The sequence below is a fragment of the Acomys minous genome (genome assembly GCF_964271855.1).
Source record: "Acomys minous genome assembly, chromosome: 12".
In the NCBI taxonomy this organism is placed as follows: Eukaryota; Metazoa; Chordata; class Mammalia; order Rodentia; family Muridae; genus Acomys; species Acomys minous.
Window position 1 is genome coordinate 87,233,863 of NC_140493.1, and position 20,179 is coordinate 87,254,041.

The 20,179-nt window shown below is 54.2% G+C and overlaps 1 protein-coding gene across 1 annotated transcript; it reads left to right on the plus strand.

Moving 5' to 3' along the window:
• The first annotated feature begins 708 nt into the window (after positions 1-708).
• Positions 709-19,017, plus strand: COL1A1 (collagen type I alpha 1 chain). The gene is made up of 51 exons (XM_084748974.1): positions 709-919; positions 2,427-2,621; positions 2,963-2,994; positions 3,116-3,151; positions 3,247-3,366; positions 4,363-4,431; positions 4,690-4,734; positions 4,892-4,945; positions 5,112-5,165; positions 5,817-5,870; positions 5,988-6,041; positions 6,358-6,411; positions 6,541-6,585; positions 6,706-6,759; positions 6,904-6,948; positions 7,087-7,140; positions 7,420-7,518; positions 7,608-7,652; positions 7,748-7,846; positions 7,990-8,043; positions 8,228-8,335; positions 8,454-8,507; positions 8,809-8,907; positions 9,043-9,096; positions 9,205-9,303; positions 9,890-9,943; positions 10,092-10,145; positions 10,240-10,293; positions 10,402-10,455; positions 10,842-10,886; positions 10,981-11,079; positions 11,319-11,426; positions 11,807-11,914; positions 12,101-12,154; positions 12,297-12,350; positions 12,598-12,705; positions 12,795-12,848; positions 12,966-13,019; positions 13,159-13,320; positions 13,424-13,531; positions 13,885-13,992; positions 14,098-14,151; positions 14,260-14,367; positions 14,714-14,767; positions 14,883-14,990; positions 15,355-15,408; positions 15,725-15,832; positions 15,919-16,201; positions 16,331-16,521; positions 17,057-17,299; positions 17,473-19,017. The coding sequence occupies exons 1-51, from the start codon at positions 844-846 to the stop codon at positions 17,617-17,619; spliced, it is 4,380 nt and encodes a 1,459-aa protein (XP_084605100.1). The 5' UTR covers positions 709-843; the 3' UTR covers positions 17,620-19,017.
• The last annotated feature ends 1,162 nt before the right edge of the window (positions 19,018-20,179 follow it).

Sequence of the window (20,179 nt, forward strand, 5' to 3'; positions counted from 1 at the left end):
TCCTTCTGGAAGGACAAGGATGTCACACTTCTCCCTAAGCCTCAGCCTCAGAGTGGTCTCCCTCTGGAGACCACTGGAGAAAGGGCATGGGGCAGGACAGAAAGCCACCCCCCTCCTTTCAGACAATCACACATCTGACTCTTAGTGTCTGTGAAGAAATGTCTAACTTGTTCACAAATATTCTCATCCTCAATATCTGGGCCACACCAAGAGATGATTCCTTCCCTTCAACAGGCACATCTGCTGAGAAGCTAGGTGCCTGTCTGTCTAGCTTACCCCTTACTTCTTCCCAAGGATGCCCGAAAGATTAATAGGCATGGCCAGGAGGACCTTTTCCCAACTATGCCTACCCCTGCCCCACTCAGGTCCCCAGGTCCACATCCTTCTGATTTGAGGTCCCAGAAAGAAAGTAGATGGGGCATCCCCTACCCAGAGTCAGTATTGTGAGGGCCCAGCCCTGCTCTGGTGACAGCACCTCTGGCCCATGTAGGTCTGGGGGGGCAGGGGCAGCAGAGTTGCAAAGTGGGGCGGGGGAGGGGGGGCCTGGGTGGACTCTTTTCCCTTCCTTTCCCTCCTTCCCCCCTTCTTCGTTCCAAATTGGGGGCCGGGCCAGGCAGTTCTGATTGGCTGGGGGCCGGGCTGCTGGCTCCCCCTCTCCAAGCGGCAGGGTTCCTCCCAGCTCTCCATCAGGACGATATAAAAGGGGCCCAGTCCAGTTGTCGGAGCAGACGGGAGTTTCTCCTCAGGACGGAGCAGGAGGCACGCGGAGTGAGGCCACGCATGAGCCGAAGCTAACCCCCCCACACCCCAGCCGCAAAGAGTCTACATGCCTAGGGTCTAGACATGTTCAGCTTTGTGGACCTCCGGCTCCTGCTCCTCTTAGGGGCAACTGCCCTCCTGACACATGGCCAAGGAGACAGTAAGTGCCAAACTTTGGGGGAACTTTGGGTTTCTTAGTATCGCGTTCTGCACGGGGTGGGGGGGTGCTAAGCAATTGAGACTTAAAACCGAAACGGGGTGGTCGTGGGGGATGCTCCAGAGTCAGGGATGGGAAGGTGATGGAGAGGAACTGGGAAGAGTGAGGTCACCCTGCTGAGTAGATGAGGGCGAGTGGTTCTCAGAAGCGGAACACTGGATGAGATGGCACAGGAGGAAATTCCAAGCATCCACCAGTAGCGCAACGGGAAAAGTGGGAATCTGGGCACGGGTAGGGGCAGAGTACGTCGAATATGGAATAGGGCCGCTGGAATAGAGATTAGGAGCCCAAGATGTAAAAGCTATCAAAAAAGCTGGGGGATGATTCATAAGGAAAGATTGTTCGCCCTCTGTACAGGCTACACAGCGTTGCTGGGGCCGCCTGGGTGCTGGGTTCTGCGGGGGCGGGGGGGGGGCGGGATGCGCAGAGAGGGCGAGTTGCTGGATGAGAAAGTTTGGCTAGGACTTGACAGGGCGCGGTCCCTGTGCCTCCTGCTGGTCAACCTTTAGCACTGCGCGTTCTGGTACAGCACTTTACAGCGCTCGGGCTCAAGAGGGAAGACCCTGGATTATTGCCGGGCTTGGACCCCATAACTCCAGACTGGGAAAATAAAACCAGGGATGGGGTAGCCCCAGGCTTTGAAAGAAGTGGCCCAAACCGGGTAAAATTGGTGCTGTCCAGTACATTGCTTAGTGTTGACCGCCACCTAGTGATTGCCTCCATCTGGTACCAGAGCGGTGGGCCTGGTTAACTAAACTATTTGTAGTCTTGAGTTCTTTGGCTACGGAGAAACTCCAAAGCATTGAGTGGCTTTGAGGAACGAGCATTGTCTAGATGGCACGCTTTTAAGATTTCTGGGAGCTGGTGGTTAGAATGTATACAACTTTAAGTGTACATTTTACTAATCTGGGCGGGATTACACTGAAACCAGACCCCTCCACATTTTAGCCCCGCCCACTCCATCCCACCTGCCCAGGGAATGGGAGTGGGAAGGAACCAGGGGCTGGAATTCCCCTCCTCTTCCCCCTCCCGCCCCCCACCCCGCGCCTCTCGCCTGCCCCCGCCCCCCGCCTCTCCTGTCTCGGCGGAAACCACGTCCCAGGAGCTCCTCCTACTGTGTAGGACCCCTCCTACTCTCCTCCAGAAAGCTTTTTATTTCACTTGGTTCTCGGCCGGGTGGGCTGAAGTTGGATTTGGAAGCAAATCCAGTCTAAAGCTTTGTTTAAATTCCTGAGAACTGGGAGGTTATAGTCGTCCTGGCCGGGCGCCCCGGTGCTGCCGTTGCGAGCAGACCAACATTTAAGGATATGAAGGAAGAAAAGAGGGTGTCGGGGGAGAGGGGCGGGAAGTGGAAAATCTACGTGCGCCCCTTAGAGGAAAGTGTGAGTGGGCTGGGATCCCTGGGGGTCTCAGAGCCGCTCAAGTCCCGTGTCTTTTCCTATTTGTGCAGTCCCTGATATCAGCTGCATACACAATGGCCTAAGGGTCCCCAATGGTGAGACCTGGAAACCCAAAGTCTGCACGATCTGTATCTGCCACAATGGCACGGCTATGTGCGATAAAGTACTATGCGAAAAAAAGCCGGACTGTCCCAACCCCCAAGTAATTGAGGGCGAGTGCTGTCCTGTCTGCCCAGAAGAATTTGGTAAGGTTCTGGCCCTAGCCTTGAGGGGGGGGGGGCGGGGTCGGAAGTCCCTCCTTTGTCTGTCTTCTAAGATTCTAGGGCTAGAGAGATGGCTCAGTGGTTAAGAGCACTGTCTGCTCCTCCAGAGGTCCTGAGTTCAATTCCCAGCAACCACATGGTGGCTTGCAACCATCTATGATGTGGCCTGATGCCCTCTTCTGGTGTACAGGCACACAAGCCGATAGAGCACTCATCTACATATAAATAAAATCTATGTTTGTTTGTTTGTTTGTTTAAAGAGAGAAAGACTCCAATACCTCAGGTAGCAAATTTACTTCTAACCGCACATCTTTTCTCCGCAGAATCACCAGACTCAGAATTCATAGGAGTTGAGGTATTAACTCTGCACCCTATTTTTGCCCACCCTGCCATGACTCCCACTGTCCACCTATGAACCCCAAATTTTTCCTTGTCTCTCTAACTGGCATCTTGTTTCTTCACCCTCAACCTCACAGGGACCCAAGGGAGACCCTGGTCCTCAAGGCCCAAGGGTAAGCATTGCATTCTAAGTGAGCTGGGAGACTAGGGGGGTCGGGGGCACGGCTGAGTTTTGTGCTTACAGCAGCCTCATCCTCTCTTGGTGCAGGGACCCACTGGCCCCCCAGGAAGAGATGGCATCCCTGGACAGGCTGGTCTTCCTGGCCCTCCTGGTCCTCCTGGTCCCCCTGGTCCTTCTGCGCTCCCCAGTCTCCCTGGCCTCCAAGGAGTAAGTAGAGGTTGGAGTCCCCAGGCCTGTGTGATTCCCTGCCCTCCCCCAAACACACACTTTGCTCTGATTTTTGGCAGATATAACTTTATATTTTTAAATAATCATAAACTTACAGAAAATTTGAAGTAGTACACAGACTTTCATTCACCCTTCATCACAAAGGCTTCATCGCCCTCTGGACATACAGTTCTCCCCTGTCTGTGTGTATCCTGAGCCATTTGAGACATAAGTTGCCAAGGACATGCCCGTATCTTATGCTCCGAAACACTTAAATAAGTGCATTTACTAAGAACAAAGACATTCTCCTGTGGGACCATAGCACCAAATTTAGTGTTGATCTAGCACTACTGCCTAATATACAATCCCCCTTTCAGATTTCACCAGTGCCCCCAAAATGTCCTTTATAGCATTTTTTTCCTTCCCACCCAGTTCCTACTGATTGATTGCATGCCGTTATTTCAGCTCTTTGGTTCCCACAAATGTGGCCTGTTTATGAGAGCCTTTGTCATTCATTCTTTTGTTTTGTTGTTTTGGCTTTGGTTTTGGTGTTTCGAGCCAGAGTCTCTCTGTGTTAGCCTTGGCTGTCCTGGACTGGCTTTGTAGACCAGGCTGGCCTCGAACTCACAGAGATCAACCTGCCTCTGCCTCTGCCTCTGCCTCTGCCTCTGCCTCTGCCTCCCGAGTGCTGGGGTTAAAAGGCGTGTGCCACCACTGCCCAGCGCCTTTGACATTCTTGACTCAACAGAGCTTTGAAGAGTCTGACCGTTGGGCAGAGGTGGCTGTTTTATAGGTTGTTCTGCAGTTTGGGATTGTCTGGTTGGAATAGGCTCTGTTGGGGGTTCTAGTTCAGGGATATCTTACACATAGTGTTGCTGTCTCTCTTAATAACTTCTGGAGGCCCACGTCAGTTTGTCCCATTACTGGCAATGCCCCCTGCCTTTCAATGTACCACCCTGTGCCCAGTTTCTCATGCACTCTCTCTTGTTTTTCTAGAACTTTGCTGCCCAGATGGCCTATGGCTATGATGAGAAATCCGCGGGAGTTTCCGTGCCCGGCCCCATGGTGAGCCACCAGGGGGAGCAGTGATGATAAAATAAAGGTTGGGGAATCCAGAAGAGAAAGGTCAATCAATGATGGTCCTGCAAGGGGTACAGATAGCTTGGGAGGTAAAGGCCACCTTTCGGACTGGACTTCAGATCTAAAGAAGATGCAGGATGAGACAGCTGTGATCCCCTCCCCCACAGGAAGTGGTTGGAAGCAGACCTCTCCCACACTGCTTTTTCTCATAGCTATTACCCTCCCCCCCTTTTCTTCCTGTAGGGTCCTTCTGGTCCTCGTGGTCTCCCTGGCCCCCCTGGCGCACCTGTACGTATCTCGGGGTCTTTGTGTATCACCTTGGGCATTGGGGGTTGGGGAGAAAGGTTGGAATGAGGGCAGAAGGCTGGTAGACACCTCGTGTAAGAGGGAGACAGCTTGGAAGGAACCTGTGTTTCTGAGCCCATCTTTCTTTCATGTTCTCCAGGGTCCTCAAGGTTTCCAAGGTCCCCCTGGCGAACCTGGCGAGCCTGGAGCTTCTGTAAGTTGGTCCTCCGTGCTGACACACCTTCCTCTCCACAGGTTCTCCTGTGGAAGGTCACCCATACTGAGCAAGGGGTGACTTGACTGCTCACCTCCTAATTCCAGTTTCCTCTTTGTCGTCTTTCATCTTGGGGGTTCTAACTACCTCTCCTGTCTCCCTCTAGGGTCCAATGGGTCCCCGAGGCCCCGCTGGCCCTCCTGGCAAGAACGGAGATGATGTAAGTCACCCCAGGAGAAGACACTATCTCATCCTGTGGCTTTTTCTATATGGGACCTGAAATCCTCCCAGCACTGTCTCATCACTGTTGGGGGCAATAACCATGGAAAGAGAACGCCAGTTCTCCTCGCTTCCTCATTCCTATCCCCACCTTTGTACGGCCCCGCCCCTACTCACATCTCCATCCCTGAGTAATCCAGGTTTAAGAAAGAGTTTTGGGTGAGCCTGGTGGTGGTGGTGCCTGCCTTTAATCCCAGCAACTCAGGAGACAGAGGCAGGTGAATCTTTGTGAGTTCAAGGCCAGCCTGGTCTACAGAGTGAGTTCCAGGACAGCCAGGGCTGTTACACAGAGAAATGCTGTCTCAAAAAATCAAAAGAAAGAAAGAAAGAAAGAAAGAAAGAAAGAAAGAGAGTTCTGGGTGAGCAGATATGTGCTGGTGAGCTGGTGACAGGAATTCCTTTGAAGGTACTCAAATGTCACCAAAGGTTTAGCTTTATATTGCGTTTCAGGTTCAAAGTTAGATTTTATGCCCTAAATCAAATTCACCCTTCAATAACCCCAATAACCCTGAGCCCTTCCATCTTTTCCCAGTATTTGGGGATGGGGTGGGGGACCCAGACATAGCTGTAATGGCCTTTTCTCTCTCTGCAGGGGGAAGCTGGCAAGCCTGGCCGTCCTGGTGAGCGTGGACCTCCTGGGCCTCAGGTGAGTAAGATGAGTGGGTGGGCCCCAGGCCTTACTGCACTGGGGGATCCCTTTGGGAGCAATATTCACATAGCCCTTCTCACACCTTCCCGTGTCCTCGTTTGCCTTTCTCTCCAGGGCGCTCGGGGATTGCCTGGGACAGCTGGCCTCCCTGGAATGAAGGGACACAGAGTAAGTCTCCCGCCATCATTGACGTTTGTTCCCAAAGTCCCAAGTTGCCATTCTGTCCCCTTCCTCAAGAGAAGCCTGCTGTGTACCATGTTAGGTGGTGGCTACAGATGTCTCAAAGGTCATAGGTTAGGGCATCCGAAAGAACCTTCCTTTGGTGAGGAAGAAGTCACAGTGGAGAGACTGGCTGGGATGATGCAGGTGAAGTGAGGCTTAGTCTAGCTCAGAGACAGGGAGATGGCTGCGGCTGATCTCCTCTGAGCTGTGTGCTTGTCAAAGTCTCCCCAGGGGCTCACTTAATCCCTTTGTCCTCTCTTAGGGTTTCAGTGGTTTGGATGGTGCCAAAGGAGACACTGGTCCTGCTGGTCCTAAGGTAAGAGACTGATGGGAGATCCTGAATGCCTCCCCGCTGCGGGGGGGGCTCCTCTTCTTCCCCCTCCCCGCCCCCCCCCCGCAACAATCCTGTTATACATGAATCCCTCACTCTGTTTTCTCTCCCTAGGGAGAAGCCGGCAGTCCTGGTGAAAATGGAGCTCCTGGCCAGATGGTGAGTATGACAGTTTGAGGGGTGGGGAATGCTCCAAGAGGAAGGAGTAGAGTGAAGGGCAGATGGACAGTGGGGAAGAGTGTCTCCATCTCACTCGACCTCTCTTGGTTTGGTTATCAGGGTCCCCGAGGTCTGCCTGGTGAGAGAGGTCGCCCTGGACCCCCTGGTACTGCTGTAAGTATTCCTGGCCCCTTGGATACCCCTGAGCTGTGGTTGGAGTCCCCCCCCCCCCACACACACACACATACACACATACACACAAGGACTGTAGGAACTAGCCAGTGCTCAGAGGCCATAATTGAGCTTTCTTTCTTTCAGGGTGCTCGTGGCAATGATGGTGCTGTTGGTGCAGCTGGGCCCCCCGTAAGTATGGCCTTGACTTTGAGTTTTGGAATGGGTGAGGTCTCAGAGTCAGCTCTTGGGGCTGGCATCAGGCATTGAAATTTAGGAGCTCTTAGTCCCCACCTATGCCGTGTAGCTAAACCTCCTTTTCGTTCCTAGGGTCCCACTGGTCCCAGTGGTCCTCCTGGCTTCCCTGGTGCAGTTGGTGCTAAGGTGAGACCCATTCTTTCTTTGAGCATAACTCTCATAGGCCAAGGCCTGGGTGTCACCCCAGATGAGAGAAGCCCAGAGTGGCAAGAGTGAAGCGTACTCCCCCAATACCTTTATCCTGGGGTCCCTTCCCTAAGTCTCAGAGTCCTCATTTTTGCTCAGCACCCCCACCCCCACCCCTCTCAACCCCGACCCCCGACCCCAACATCCAGAAGTAATGCTGGGTGCTGGGTGTTGAGTGCCTCAGGTTGGTTTCTGATTTCTTCTTTTTCTCCAATCCAGGGTGAAGCTGGTCCCCAAGGAGTCCGAGGCTCTGAAGGTCCCCAGGGTGTGCGTGGTGAGCCTGGACCCCCTGGCCCTGCTGGTGCTGCAGGCCCTGCTGTAAGCGTCTTCCTTGCCGCTGTCCCCTGTGCTACTTGCCAGCTTTGGAGTCCTAGCCTGTCACTCACCTTCCTTTCTCTATATGGCAGGGAAACCCTGGTGCTGATGGACAACCTGGTGCTAAGGGTGCCAATGTAAGTCACTCCCAGCCCTCTTTCTGTGTGCGCCTGCCTCCATGCCCTATGCCCTTTTCACTCCTGGGCTAACATGTCTGTCCTGCCTCCTACAGGGTGCTCCCGGTATTGCTGGTGCTCCTGGCTTCCCTGGTGCCCGAGGCCCCTCTGGACCCCAGGGCCCCAGCGGTGCTCCAGGTCCCAAGGGTAACAGCGTGAGTATGAACCAATCCCCCTTCTGCCCAACTCCTGCACTAGCTTCTATGCACCCCCTTCCGGAGAAGCAAAGAATAACTTTTGCGAGCCAACAGAGTAACCTCCAATTCTCTTCTCATCCTCTCCTGCTTCCCCAACACAGGGTGAACCTGGTGCCCCTGGAAACAAAGGAGACACTGGTGCCAAAGGAGAACCTGTAAGTTACACGTCTCCCCCTCTTTCCCATCAGCCCTTGGGACCCGGAAACTTCTTAAGGGAGACCCAGGAGGGAAGGGAGTCCCGGGCCCCATACCCAGCAGCCCTGTTGCTAGACACCAGCACCATAATCTCCTGGGCTTGTGCTCCATTCTCTAACTCCACTCTCTCTTTGCCCACTCCAGGGCCCTGCTGGTGTTCAAGGACCCCCTGGCCCTGCTGGGGAAGAAGGAAAACGAGGAGCCCGTGGTGAACCCGGACCTGCTGGCCTGCCCGGACCTCCCGGCGAGCGTGTACGTGTGTCCCCCCCCACACACACACTCGTTGCCTCTCCTCCTTCTCCACCCTCAGTGCTTGCCCAGTGCCCGGGGCAGTGTTTGAGTTCACTGGCGTCTTCTCTTCTCCCTGCAGGGTGGACCTGGTAGCCGTGGTTTCCCTGGTGCTGATGGTGCTGCTGGCCCCAAGGTAATCTCTCTTCCTGGCAGAAAAGCTGACCCCCCTCCCCCTCCCCCCACCAACTGCCTGACATGACCTACCCCCTGACAGTACTGTCTATGCCCTCCCTGCGCTCATGGCCGCAACAGTGCTCCCTGCCACCTATGCCCATGTTTGTGTCTCCCTCCTCCTCATAGTCGGCCTCACTTTGGCATCCCCATCAATGCCCCCTCAAAAGTCTGGACCTTGTTCCAGCAAGAAGAGGATATTAACCCATGACAGTGGAGCCAAGGCTGTGCCCCTGATGGGTCTCTGACTTTTCTCCACTTAGGGTCCTACTGGTGAACGCGGTTCTCCTGGGCCTGCTGGTCCCAAAGGTTCTCCCGGTGAAGCCGGACGTCCTGGTGAAGCTGGTCTCCCTGGTGCCAAGGTAAGAGCCAAAACCATCTGTCCTGCATGGGACTCTGGAGCAGTCTGCAACTGGTGCTCCACACTCCACACACACACACACATACACAGACCCCTCCCCCACCTCCTGCCCTCATGGTCTTCTGCTTCTCCCTAGGGTCTCACTGGCAGCCCTGGCAGCCCTGGTCCTGATGGCAAAACTGGCCCCACTGTAAGTATGCTTGCTCTGTCATTCCTCACATGCCCCCCCACACACACACTGCCCTGTGTGTCTGCCTTGGTCCTCACCCCAACTCTTGTGCCTCCCCGCCATCCTCAGGGTCCCGCTGGTCAAGATGGTCGCCCTGGGCCCGCAGGTCCTCCTGGAGCCCGTGGCCAGGCTGGTGTGATGGGCTTCCCTGGACCCAAGGGTACTGCTGTGAGTATCCAGTGAGGAGAAATGCAGAGCCAGGCAACGGGCATACCAACTCAGCTGACTTGTTGTGTGACCTCAGGTCCTTTAACAGTCCTTGCTGGAGACTGTTGGCTCCACCACCATTGTTTTGTCCTTGATAAATCAGTACTGTTGCTGGGCAGGCCTGCCCCCAACACACACAGATAAGATGGGCCTTCTGTTTGAGAGTCACACCCAAGTTTGGCAAGGAGATGACAGCCATTAGCAGTTTGGGTCACTGCAGGTGTGTGTCAGGAAGAGGAACAGGTGACCAGGAAGGAGCCTCAAGCATCTGCTGTGGGTTCAGGAAGAGAGGGGCGAGCATTAGATGCCAGCAAGACCTTCCCTGGACACTACAGCCAACCTCTTATAGCCTTCTTGAATAGAAAGCCCCCTGGGGACTCTCACTGTGATGGGGGGGGTCCTCAAATGTAATGAGTGTCATCCTGTCCTCTTACAGCCTTCTTGAACAGAAAGCCCCCTAGGGACTCTCATTGTGATGAGGGGGTGGGGGTCCTCAAATGTAATGAGTGTCATCCCATGACTCAGTCTTGCCTACTTTTCTACACAGGGAGAACCTGGAAAGTCTGGAGAGCGTGGTGTTCCCGGACCCCCTGGCCCTATTGTAAGTATTCCCCATGACACAGGGGTCTGCAGCCACTATGGGAACACCAGAGGCCACTAGTGGGCTCTGCTTTGTCTTGAAAGTCCAGTCCCTACCTGCCGCTGCCATCTGCCTCATCACCCTGAATTTGTTACCTTTCCCCCAACAGGGTCCTGCTGGCAAAGATGGAGAAGCTGGAGCCCAGGGAGCCCCCGGCCCTGCTGTAAGTACCCCCCGATCTGGAAGGCCTGAGGAGCCGTGACCCCGCCTCCCTTCTCCTTGCACTGTTGATGACCACAACCTCCTCTCTATGACAGGGTCCTGCTGGTGAGAGAGGTGAACAAGGTCCTGCTGGCTCCCCTGGATTCCAGGTAAGGCCTCGTGATGGAGGTTGGTAGGGCAGTAAATAGGATGTCCCTTTGTTAACTCTTAGAGATTCTAAACACTTTCCCATCTCCCCTCCATCTCCTACCTTACAGGGTCTCCCTGGCCCTGCTGGTCCTCCTGGTGAAGCAGGCAAGCCTGGCGAACAGGTAAGAGGTAGCAGCTGGCCAGAGGGTGGGAACATGCAAAAAACACGGAGAAAAGACCACTCGCTGCTGTTAGCTGATTGGGACACCAGCAGCTAGAGGGATAGCGATTAAACACTAGGGTGGGGAGCGGGTGAGGATGGCGGTGCAGGGGGTGGACTTTGAAATACACAAAAAGAGTGGAGGGTCCTGCATATGACCTGGAAGTGTCTGTGTGGCTTCTGGGTAAGGTGACTTCTTTATATAAACCCCTGGAATGACTGTGGCTCTAAGCTGAGAAAATGTTCACCTCTAAACATGGGCCCCCCCAAGGACCAGTTGCCAGGAAGAGGGCAAGAAGCTCTTAAGGACAAATCAGCCTCACTGTTGTCCCTTCTGTCTACTCTCAGGGTCCTCCTGGTGACCTTGGTGCTCCTGGACCCTCTGGAGCAAGAGTAAGTAGACTCTCTCTCATACCACTTCCATTACAGTGTCCTGAGCTTGACCCTGTTGGAGCAGCCATCATGTGCCCTTTTCCTTCCTTTCTAGGGCGAGAGAGGTTTCCCTGGCGAGCGTGGTGTACAAGGTCCTCCAGGTCCCGCGGGTCCCCGTGGAAACAATGGTGCTCCTGGCAACGACGGCCCCAAGGTGAGGGCATCGTGGGAAGGATACAATGGCTATGGTCCAAACTGGAGGGGTGTGGAGGGTTGGGGGTGGGGAAGACCAGAGTGGGGTTCCGTGGGACTTCGAGGTTGGGTCTGTTTGTCTGGCCTTCTATTTGGAACCTTTGTTCTTGGATTACACCAAAGGTATCCTTTCTGAGCTCATGGCTCTGAAACACTTCGGGGACTCTTATGCCTCACTTGTCTCCTTGTTTAACCAAACAGGGTGATACTGGTGCCCCCGGAGCTCCCGGTAGCCAGGGCGCCCCCGGTCTTCAGGGAATGCCTGGCGAACGTGGTGCAGCTGGTCTTCCAGGTCCCAAGGGAGACAGAGTAAGTCAACCTTCCCCTTCCATGAGCCTTTGGTGGTTCTCATCTATTTCCTTGCTTTTCTGGTTATTTTATTTTATTTTTTTCTGGTTATTTTAATACCTGTGATTCAAGCCCTTCTCCTGATATATTACCATGGGGATGAGAGTTGGAGGTATTTCCCTGATGGAGGCCCCTTTATTTATCACTCTGTATAAGTTAGGGGCCTTTTAAGCCAGGTTCCATCTGAATTCCCCAACAGGCACCTTCCTTCCCCTCCTAAAAGGTCCTTGCATCCCTTGGCACCATCAGAGCTGAGGAGGGCCTCTGAGAAGCATCTGCAGAATGCTGTAGCTCACCTCTCAGCCCAAAGCTAAAAGTCTCAGAGTATCCTCTGTCTCTAGGGTGATGCTGGTCCCAAAGGTGCTGATGGCTCTCCTGGCAAAGATGGCGCCCGTGGTCTGACTGGCCCCATTGGTCCTCCTGGCCCTGCTGGTGCTCCTGGTGACAAGGTTAGTGGCTGCCACTCCACCTTACTTATTTCCTAACACATAGCTTCCTCAGCAAGCCCAGGTGGGGCTTTACAGGGAAAGCAGGTCCTGCCATGTGACGCTGGAAGTTCGAGGGACCACAAGGGAGGGCAAGTGCCATTGTTTCGTCTTCCAGGAGAGTTCAGAGTTCTTGTCTCTCCCTCACAGGGTGAATCTGGTCCCAGTGGTCCTCCTGGCCCCACCGGAGCCCGTGGTGCCCCCGTAAGTACAGAAGACCCCGATAAGTTCTATGTTCAGCCCTTTCCTCTTGCCTGCATCTGTTCTCCTCTGCCCCCCCCCCCCCCGCTCACATCCCACTTCCTCAGTGTTGAAGCATCTCTCTAAAGTGTTGTTCTTCTTCTAGGGAGACCGTGGTGAGGCTGGTCCTCCTGGCCCTGCTGGCTTTGCTGGCCCCCCTGTGAGTACCAATACTTTCCTCACTTCCTATGACCAGCTGAGACATGAAGAATGGGACCTTGGGTGACTGAATGAGGACAGACGTGTTACCCTCAGTTGGGTGGGGGAGGATGAGGGGGGACTGGTTGTCCCCAAGTGCCTCTCCAACTCCAAGTCTCTTATCTGTGGCCCCCTCCTCCTGCTCAGAGGCCTTCTGCTCCCCGGCTGCCCCATCCACTCCTCTACTGTCCATTCTCCCTCCCACCTAGGGTGCTGACGGCCAACCCGGTGCTAAAGGTGAACCTGGTGATACTGGTGCTAAAGGTGATGCTGGGCCTGCTGGACCTGCTGGACCTGCTGGACCCCCTGGCCCCATTGTGAGTGTCTCAGCCTCTGCACCCAAGCTTTTTGTAGCCTTGAACTTGGGATTAACCTGGGTCTCACACCTCTCTACACTCTCTTACAGGGTAACGTTGGTGCTCCTGGACCCAAAGGTCCTCGTGGCGCTGCTGGTCCCCCTGTGAGTACCATCCATATCTTTATGTAGTCTGCCTAAAGCCAGAGATTGGAGGAGATCAGGCCAGGTAAGAAGTGACTGACTGTTCACTGCTGACCACCCTGTGCTCTCTCCTACCAGGGTGCTACTGGTTTCCCTGGTGCTGCTGGCCGTGTTGGTCCACCTGGCCCCTCCGTGAGTATCTGTGGTTCTGGAGTTGAGGGGCAGGGCACTCATAATGTGGGTCCACCCAGGACAGCGGGCCTGGCTGGGACCATGTCACTGTGATGCTTTGGGAGCCTGGATTCTCACAGTCCCTCTTGTGTCCTTCTAGGGAAATGCTGGACCCCCTGGCCCACCTGGTCCCGCTGGCAAAGAAGGGGGCAAAGGTCCTCGTGGTGAGACTGGTCCCGCAGGACGTCCTGGTGAAGTTGGTCCCCCAGGTCCACCTGGCCCCGCTGGAGAGAAAGGATCCCCTGGTGCTGATGGACCTGCTGTAAGTGCTAGCTCAGATCTCTGTATTTCCGGAGTGATCCAGAGTTGTGTGTGCTCCCTGCGCCATTGTGAGCCCCTTCTCACTCCTGTCTTCCCTCCCACAGGGCTCTCCTGGTACCCCTGGACCTCAGGGTATTGCTGGACAGCGTGGTGTGGTCGGTCTTCCCGGTCAGAGAGGAGAAAGAGGCTTCCCTGGTCTTCCAGGCCCCTCTGTGAGTACTCCTTCATCTTGGGGTCTCCAAGAAGAATCATCCTAGGACTTAGAAGGGGCAGGGTAGCAGTGGTGGAGACCCGGAGAGCAAACATGATAGAAATGGTCTCATGAGAGCAAGGGTGAGGTGGGGTGCGGTGGGGAAGCACACCTTTAATCCCTGCACAAGGGAGGCAGAGACAGGCAAATCCCTGAGTTTGAGACCAGCCTGGTCTACAGAAGCGAGTTCCAGGCCAGCCAGGAGGACGACACTGAGAAACCCTGTCTTGAAAAACAAAACCAACTAACCAACCAAGGTTTCACAGCTTGAGCCACCGTATTTGAACTCCAGCCTTACTCTCTCTTCTTCTTTAGGGTGAACCTGGCAAACAAGGTCCTTCTGGATCAAGTGGTGAACGTGGTCCCCCTGGCCCCATGGGCCCCCCTGGATTGGCTGGCCCCCCTGGTGAATCTGGACGTGAGGTAGGCAGCCTCTAGTCCCTAGCCAATGCCTATGCAGGATCACTACTCCTGTGCCTTGACCTCTTCCCTGGAGTGGACTCTCACTTCTCCCCCCTCTCCCTACAGGGATCCCCTGGCGCTGAAGGCTCCCCTGGAAGGGATGGTGCTCCTGGCCCCAAGGTAAGAGATCAGACCACACATCATGCTGGACTTGGTTTGCCCTGGCCCCTCCTCATCCTGGGTACTTCATCTGAGGCTGACCCCATGACCTCTACCCTCTGCTCCTAGGGTGACCGTGGTGAAACTGGCCCCGCTGGACCTCCCGGTGCCCCTGGCGCTCCCGGTGCTCCTGGCCCCGTTGGCCCTGCTGGCAAGAGTGGCGACCGTGGTGAGACTGTAAGTTGTCCAGCTCAGGCATGGTCAAAGGGCTGAGAATGGATGGATTACCTCAGCCAGGCTCGGGGAGAAGAGGGTCTTGGGATGTGTCTGGGTCCTTGGCCTCCCTGGAAAAACCGTCTGAGTTTGGCATTCATTTGGAACGGATTCCATCTTCCCCAAGGCATGGGGCTTGCCCCAGCTTGTCACATGAAGCTTGGCTCTGGGGTTTAGTCGGGAGTCAGGAGAGGCAGCCACAGCAGAAGAAATGTGGGCTAGGAGTAGTCTAGCCAAGGGGAAGGCTCATGCTGCAGCCCCCAGCCTTGGCCTGTCTTAGTCTGGATGTAACACACTATTTTCTCCTCAGGGTCCTGCTGGTCCTGCTGGTCCCATTGGCCCTGCTGGTGCCCGTGGCCCTGCTGTAAGTGTCTCATGCCAACCTCCCACTCCCTGAACACTGGCCCAGATGGGAGCAAGTATCCCGCTGGACGCCAATAGACCTTGCACCTGAACGCCTGTATCCTCTTCTCCTTTAGGGACCCCAAGGCCCCCGCGGTGACAAGGGAGAGGCAGGTGAACAAGGTGACAGAGGCATCAAGGGTCATCGTGGCTTCTCTGGTCTCCAGGGTCCTCCTGGCTCTCCTGTGAGTATACTCAGCTTTCCAGACCCTGGCTTACATCAGGCCTTCCTCACCATCCCGGTGCAGACTGCAGAGCGGGTGGGAGGGCCATTGGCCTCAGTATCGGCTCCAGATAGATATTCTGAGTCCTTTCTAGTGAGGGTGAGGGGCAGATGATTTCTGGGCATTTCTAAGGAGCTTCTGAGAAAGAGAGGACAGAGAGAGGGAGGGAGGGAGGGGGGGAGGGAGGGAGAGTGAGAGAGAGAGAGAGAGAGAGAGAGAGAGAAAGAGAGAGAGAGAGAGAGCGAGCTCAAAGAGGGACTAGATTCTAGGATGAGAGGGCGTGTTGCCTCCATTGCTCCTGAGCTGCCTCCCTCTGTCCCTTCAGGGTTCTCCTGGTGAACAAGGTCCCTCGGGAGCATCTGGTCCTGCAGGTCCCCGGGTAAGTTGCGCGGTTGATCTCCGTTACTTCTTCCTGGGTTCCCTGCCTTGGCTACCTTCAGGCATCCCTCCGTTCTCCAGAGAAGAGTTCAGAGACCAGAAAGGGGGTGGGGAGAAAAACAATCTTGGTCTCACACAGCCTTTGGCTTTCCGATCCCTGCTCCTTCCAAGCCTAGCCACGGAAACTAGCTGAGGACACCCCTTGAGACAGAGAGAGAGAGACTGGACAGAGTCAACCATGGGGAGGATGCTTCTCAGCCAGAGTTGGCTGCCCTGGGTTTCTAGCTGGCTTTCTCCAACCATCTCTCTACCACTAGGGTCCCCCTGGCTCTGCTGGTGCTCCTGGCAAAGACGGACTCAACGGTCTCCCTGGCCCCATCGGTCCCCCTGGTCCTCGAGGTCGTACTGGTGACAGCGGTCCTGCTGTACGTAGCCCCACACCCTCTGCCTCATGACCCTCCCGCAAGAAGGTTTGAATACCGCTAAACCTGGATCCCCTCTCTCTATGCAGGGTCCTCCCGGCCCTCCTGGACCTCCTGGCCCTCCTGGTCCTGCCAGCAGCGGTTTCGACTTCAGCTTCATACCTCAGCAACCTCAAGAGAAGGCCGACAGCATCCCCCGATACTACCGGGCCGATGACGCCAACGTGGTTCGCGACCGTGACCTTGAGGTGGACACCACCCTCAAGAGCCTGAGCCAGCAGATTGAGAACATCCGCAGCCCCGAAGGCAGCCGCAAGAACCCCGCCCGCACCTGCCGCGACCTCAAGATGTGCCACTCTGACTGGAAGAGCGGTGAGGACTTGCCCTGACTGCCTCCCCTCCTCCACCCTCTTCCTCCCACCGTGCTTTTATGCAGCCCCACTGTCCATACGGTGCTGGCTGCCCACTCCTCCTAACCCCACACTGCCCTGCCCACTTCAGGAGAGTACTGGATTGACCCCAACCAAGGCTGCAACCTGGATGCCATCAAGGTCTACTGCAACATGGAGACAGGAGAGACATGTGTGTTCCCCACTCAGCCCTCTGTACCCCAAAAGAACTGGTACATCAGCAACGACCACAAGGAGAAGAAGCATGTCTGGTTTGGGGAGAGCATGGCTGGTGGATTCCAGGTACATGAGCTGAACACTAGAGCCACTTTACAGGAGACAGGCTAGCCTTGTGCCCAGAAAGCACAGAAAGCCCTGGACTAGATTTAATATCTGCAGAGGAGGGCAGTACCGTTCTAGGATACAGGAGTCCTGGGTTCTTGGGTATCTATTGACAAGTGATGCTCCTCTTTTATTTATTTATTATTATTATTATTATTATTATTATTATTATTATTATTATTATTATTATTATTATTATTATTATTATTATTATTATTACTACTACTACTACTACTGAGACAGGGTCTCTTTGTGTTAGCCTTGGCTGTTCTGACCTCGCTTTGTAAACCAGGCTGGCCTCGAACTCACATCAATCCTCCTGCCTCTGCCTCCCGAGTGCTAAGATTAAAAGCATGCGCCACCACGCCCAGCTCATGACCCCCCTTTTTTTTTTTTAACTTGAGATAAAAATCCTTAGCTGCCTTTGGGTTAAGAAGGCCCGGAACGAGAAGTTCCACGCGACCACTCACTCCCCCTTCTCTCTGGCCCCGTGCAGTTCGAGTATGGAAGTGAGGGCTCCGACCCTGCAGACGTTGCCATCCAGCTGACCTTCCTCCGCCTGATGTCCACCGAGGCCTCCCAAAACATCACCTACCACTGCAAAAACAGCGTAGCCTACATGGACCAGCAGACCGGTAACCTCAAGAAGGCCCTGCTTCTCCAGGGCTCCAATGAGATCGAGCTGCGGGGCGAGGGCAACAGTCGCTTCACCTACAGTACCCTCGTAGACGGATGCACGGTGAGTCCCGCCCCGGCGCCCCGCCCCCCACCCCTCAGCCCCACCCCCAGCCCAAGACTGCATCCAACACACGTCTTTGGGCACCTGCTTTAACCTTCTGGCAGATCAGAACCGCCTCCCCTCTACCGTTGCCCTTGGCAATGACTCTCTCCCCCTGTTTTCATTCACTCCAGAGTCACACTGGAACTTGGGGCAAGACAGTCATCGAATACAAAACAACCAAGACCTCCCGCCTGCCCATCATCGATGTGGCCCCCATGGACATTGGTGCTGCAGACCAGGAATTTGGAGTAGACATTGGCCCTGCCTGCTTCGTGTAAACTCCCTCCACCTGAATCTGGTTCCCTCCCACCCAGCCCACTTTTCCCCCAACCCTGGAAACAGACGAGCAACCCAAACTGAACTTCCCCAAAAGCCAAAAAAATGGGAGACAATTTCACATGGACTTTGGAAAACATTTTTTTTTCCTTTGCATTCATCTCTCAAACTTAGTTTTTATCTTTGACCAACTGAACATGACCAAAAACCAAAAGTGCATTCAACCTTACCAAAAAGAAAAAAAAAAAAAAAAAAGAATAAATAAATAACTTTTTAAAAAAGGAACCTTGGTCCTCTTGCTTGAAGACCTATGTGGGTATAAGTCCCTTTCTGCCCACTGGGCTTATGATACCCCAAATGCTGCCTTTTCTGCTCCTTTCTCCACCCCTTCTTGGGGCCTCTCCTCCATTGCTCCCCAAATTTAAGTCTCCTCCAAAGACACAGGAAATAATGCATTGTCTGCCCAGCAACCAAAGGCAATGCTGAAACATCCACCCCGCCCCCAGCCTCCCAACTTCCCCACTCAGCATCCTCAAATCCTGCCTGGACATGGGGTTCTTGGACTGTTGAAGGAGCCTAACCATTCGACATCTCCATGGCCTCTCCAACACACCCCACTTTGTTTTTGAGGGCCGTGCTGGGGGAGCCACCTGCCCCTCGCAGGGGTTTGGAGCCAGGCAGGGTCACAGCAGACTGGGAACATCGGACACGCACGCGCAGGCTGGGTGGGAGAGACTGTTGTGTTTCTTGTGTAATTGTGTTGCTGAAAGACTACCTCGTTCTTGTCTTTGTGTGTCACCGGGGCAACTGTGTGGGGGCGGGGACGGGGGCAGGGTGGCAGCTCACCCAGTTTGGAATCAAAGGTGCTACATCTCTGTGAAGGGGTGGGGTGGGAAGGAATTTCTGGTGCTATAGAAGTTGAGATGCTCCCTAGGCCAACAAATGTTCCTTTTGTTCAAAGTCTTTTTTTTATTCTTAGTTTTTTTTTTTTTTTTAATGGATAGGGACTCATGTGAATTTTTTTTTTCTGACGGTGCTATTTAACATGGGAGGAGAGAATGCCAACTTCTAGTGAGCAAGTCAGCCTGCTCACTCTCTACCCTCTCTCTATTCTTCTAGGTCCTGGATCTCTCTTTCTCTCTCTCTCTCTCTCTCTCTCTCTCTCTCTCTCTCTCTCTCTCTCAATCTCTCTCTCTCCTGAAACCCTCCCTCAGCCTCTCTCCCAGCCTGTCCTGCCTCTCTCTGGGTTTCAGAGCATCACTTTCCAAAGCACAAAGCAGTTTTACCCCTGGGGTGGGAGGAAACAAGAGACTCTGTACCTATTTTGTATGTGTATAATAATTTGAGATGTTTTTAATTATTTTGATTGCTGGAATAAAGCATGTGGAAATGACCCAACACATGTGCGGTGGCCTCCGAATTTCCTTCCTGGGACTTGGGGAGGTGGGGATCCAAGGAGAGGGCTCCGGGAAGAGTGGACTTGCCTCCTATTCCTGCCCTTTCTCTCCTCCTGCTTCTTATCCAAATGCTGCTACCTTCCTCTTGCCTTTTTTTACGCCTTGGGTATTTTTGTTGCCTCTTTTGCTTTCTCCTCGGTCAGTCCTCCTTGCACATTTCCAAGTCTTCATCGTCACCACAGTTACATACAAGCATCCTGTGCATTCCCTCTGTCTCTGTCTCTGTCTGTCTCTGTCTCTCTGTCTCTCTATCTCTGTCTGTCTCTCTATCTCTGTCTCTCTCTGTCTCTCTGTCTCTCTGTCTCGCTCTCTCTCTCACACACACACACATTCACACACACTTCAAATCCTAGATAGTCCATTCATCAGGCCCACTGTCCTAGCAATGGGTCACTTCTTGCTGCACACCTGAGGCCTGGGGAGGGGTTGCCCTGGGAAGTTCATGGGTTCTCAAAGAGATCCAAACAGAAGAAACAGCGACTGAGTAATGGAGGACCAGGAGTCTCTCTACAAGGTTTCTCCCTGATCAAACATGGAGGGATATCTGGCCTCTCCCCACTTCTTGGCCAAAGAAAGAAGTAATCCAGTATAGAGGGGCCTGCTGAACCTGGGGTGTCACTAGGAGGATAGGATCGCTCTTGTTCTCACCAGAGAGTGGTGGCCCAGCCTTCACGGGGCTCTCCTGGGGCTCATGGAGAGCTGGTGAAGGAATTTGCAGGGTGCCACCAGAAAGGACAGGCCCCTCCACCACAGAGGTGTGCAGGCCCCTCTGATGTTCAGCATACCCAGAGAACACGCTGCCTCAGCACAGGTAGCCTGTGTGGATCACTCCAGGCTCCTTCCGGCCCATTTCTTTCCTTTCCCTTTATCTCCACAAAGTTTTGCTTCTTCTTCCTCCATTTCCCTCCCTCCCTTTGCCCATCTGGGAAACTGGGGCCCCTGAGGGATAGTAACTGGTTGTCCCCTCAACTCAGAGAATGGGGACAGTGGTACAACGGGAGGACTGAAAACCCAGCAGGCAGAAGTCTGGGGTGAACCAGACACTAGATATAAAGACACACATGATAGCTACCCCTTTTCACCCAAGGAGTCAGCTCCCAATTTT

Bases quoted from the DNA above. Each gene is read 5' to 3' on its own strand.
- COL1A1 (XM_084748974.1), top strand. From the start codon at position 844: ATGTTCAGCTTTGTGGACCTCCGGCTCCTGCTCCTCTTAGGGGCAACT. The intron at 3,367-4,362 runs GTAAGTAGAGGT...TTGTTTTTCTAG, and splicing joins GTCTCCCTGGCCTCCAAGGA to AACTTTGCTGCCCAGATGGC. The intron at 10,294-10,401 runs GTAAGGCCTCGT...CCTACCTTACAG, and splicing joins CTGGCTCCCCTGGATTCCAG to GGTCTCCCTGGCCCTGCTGG.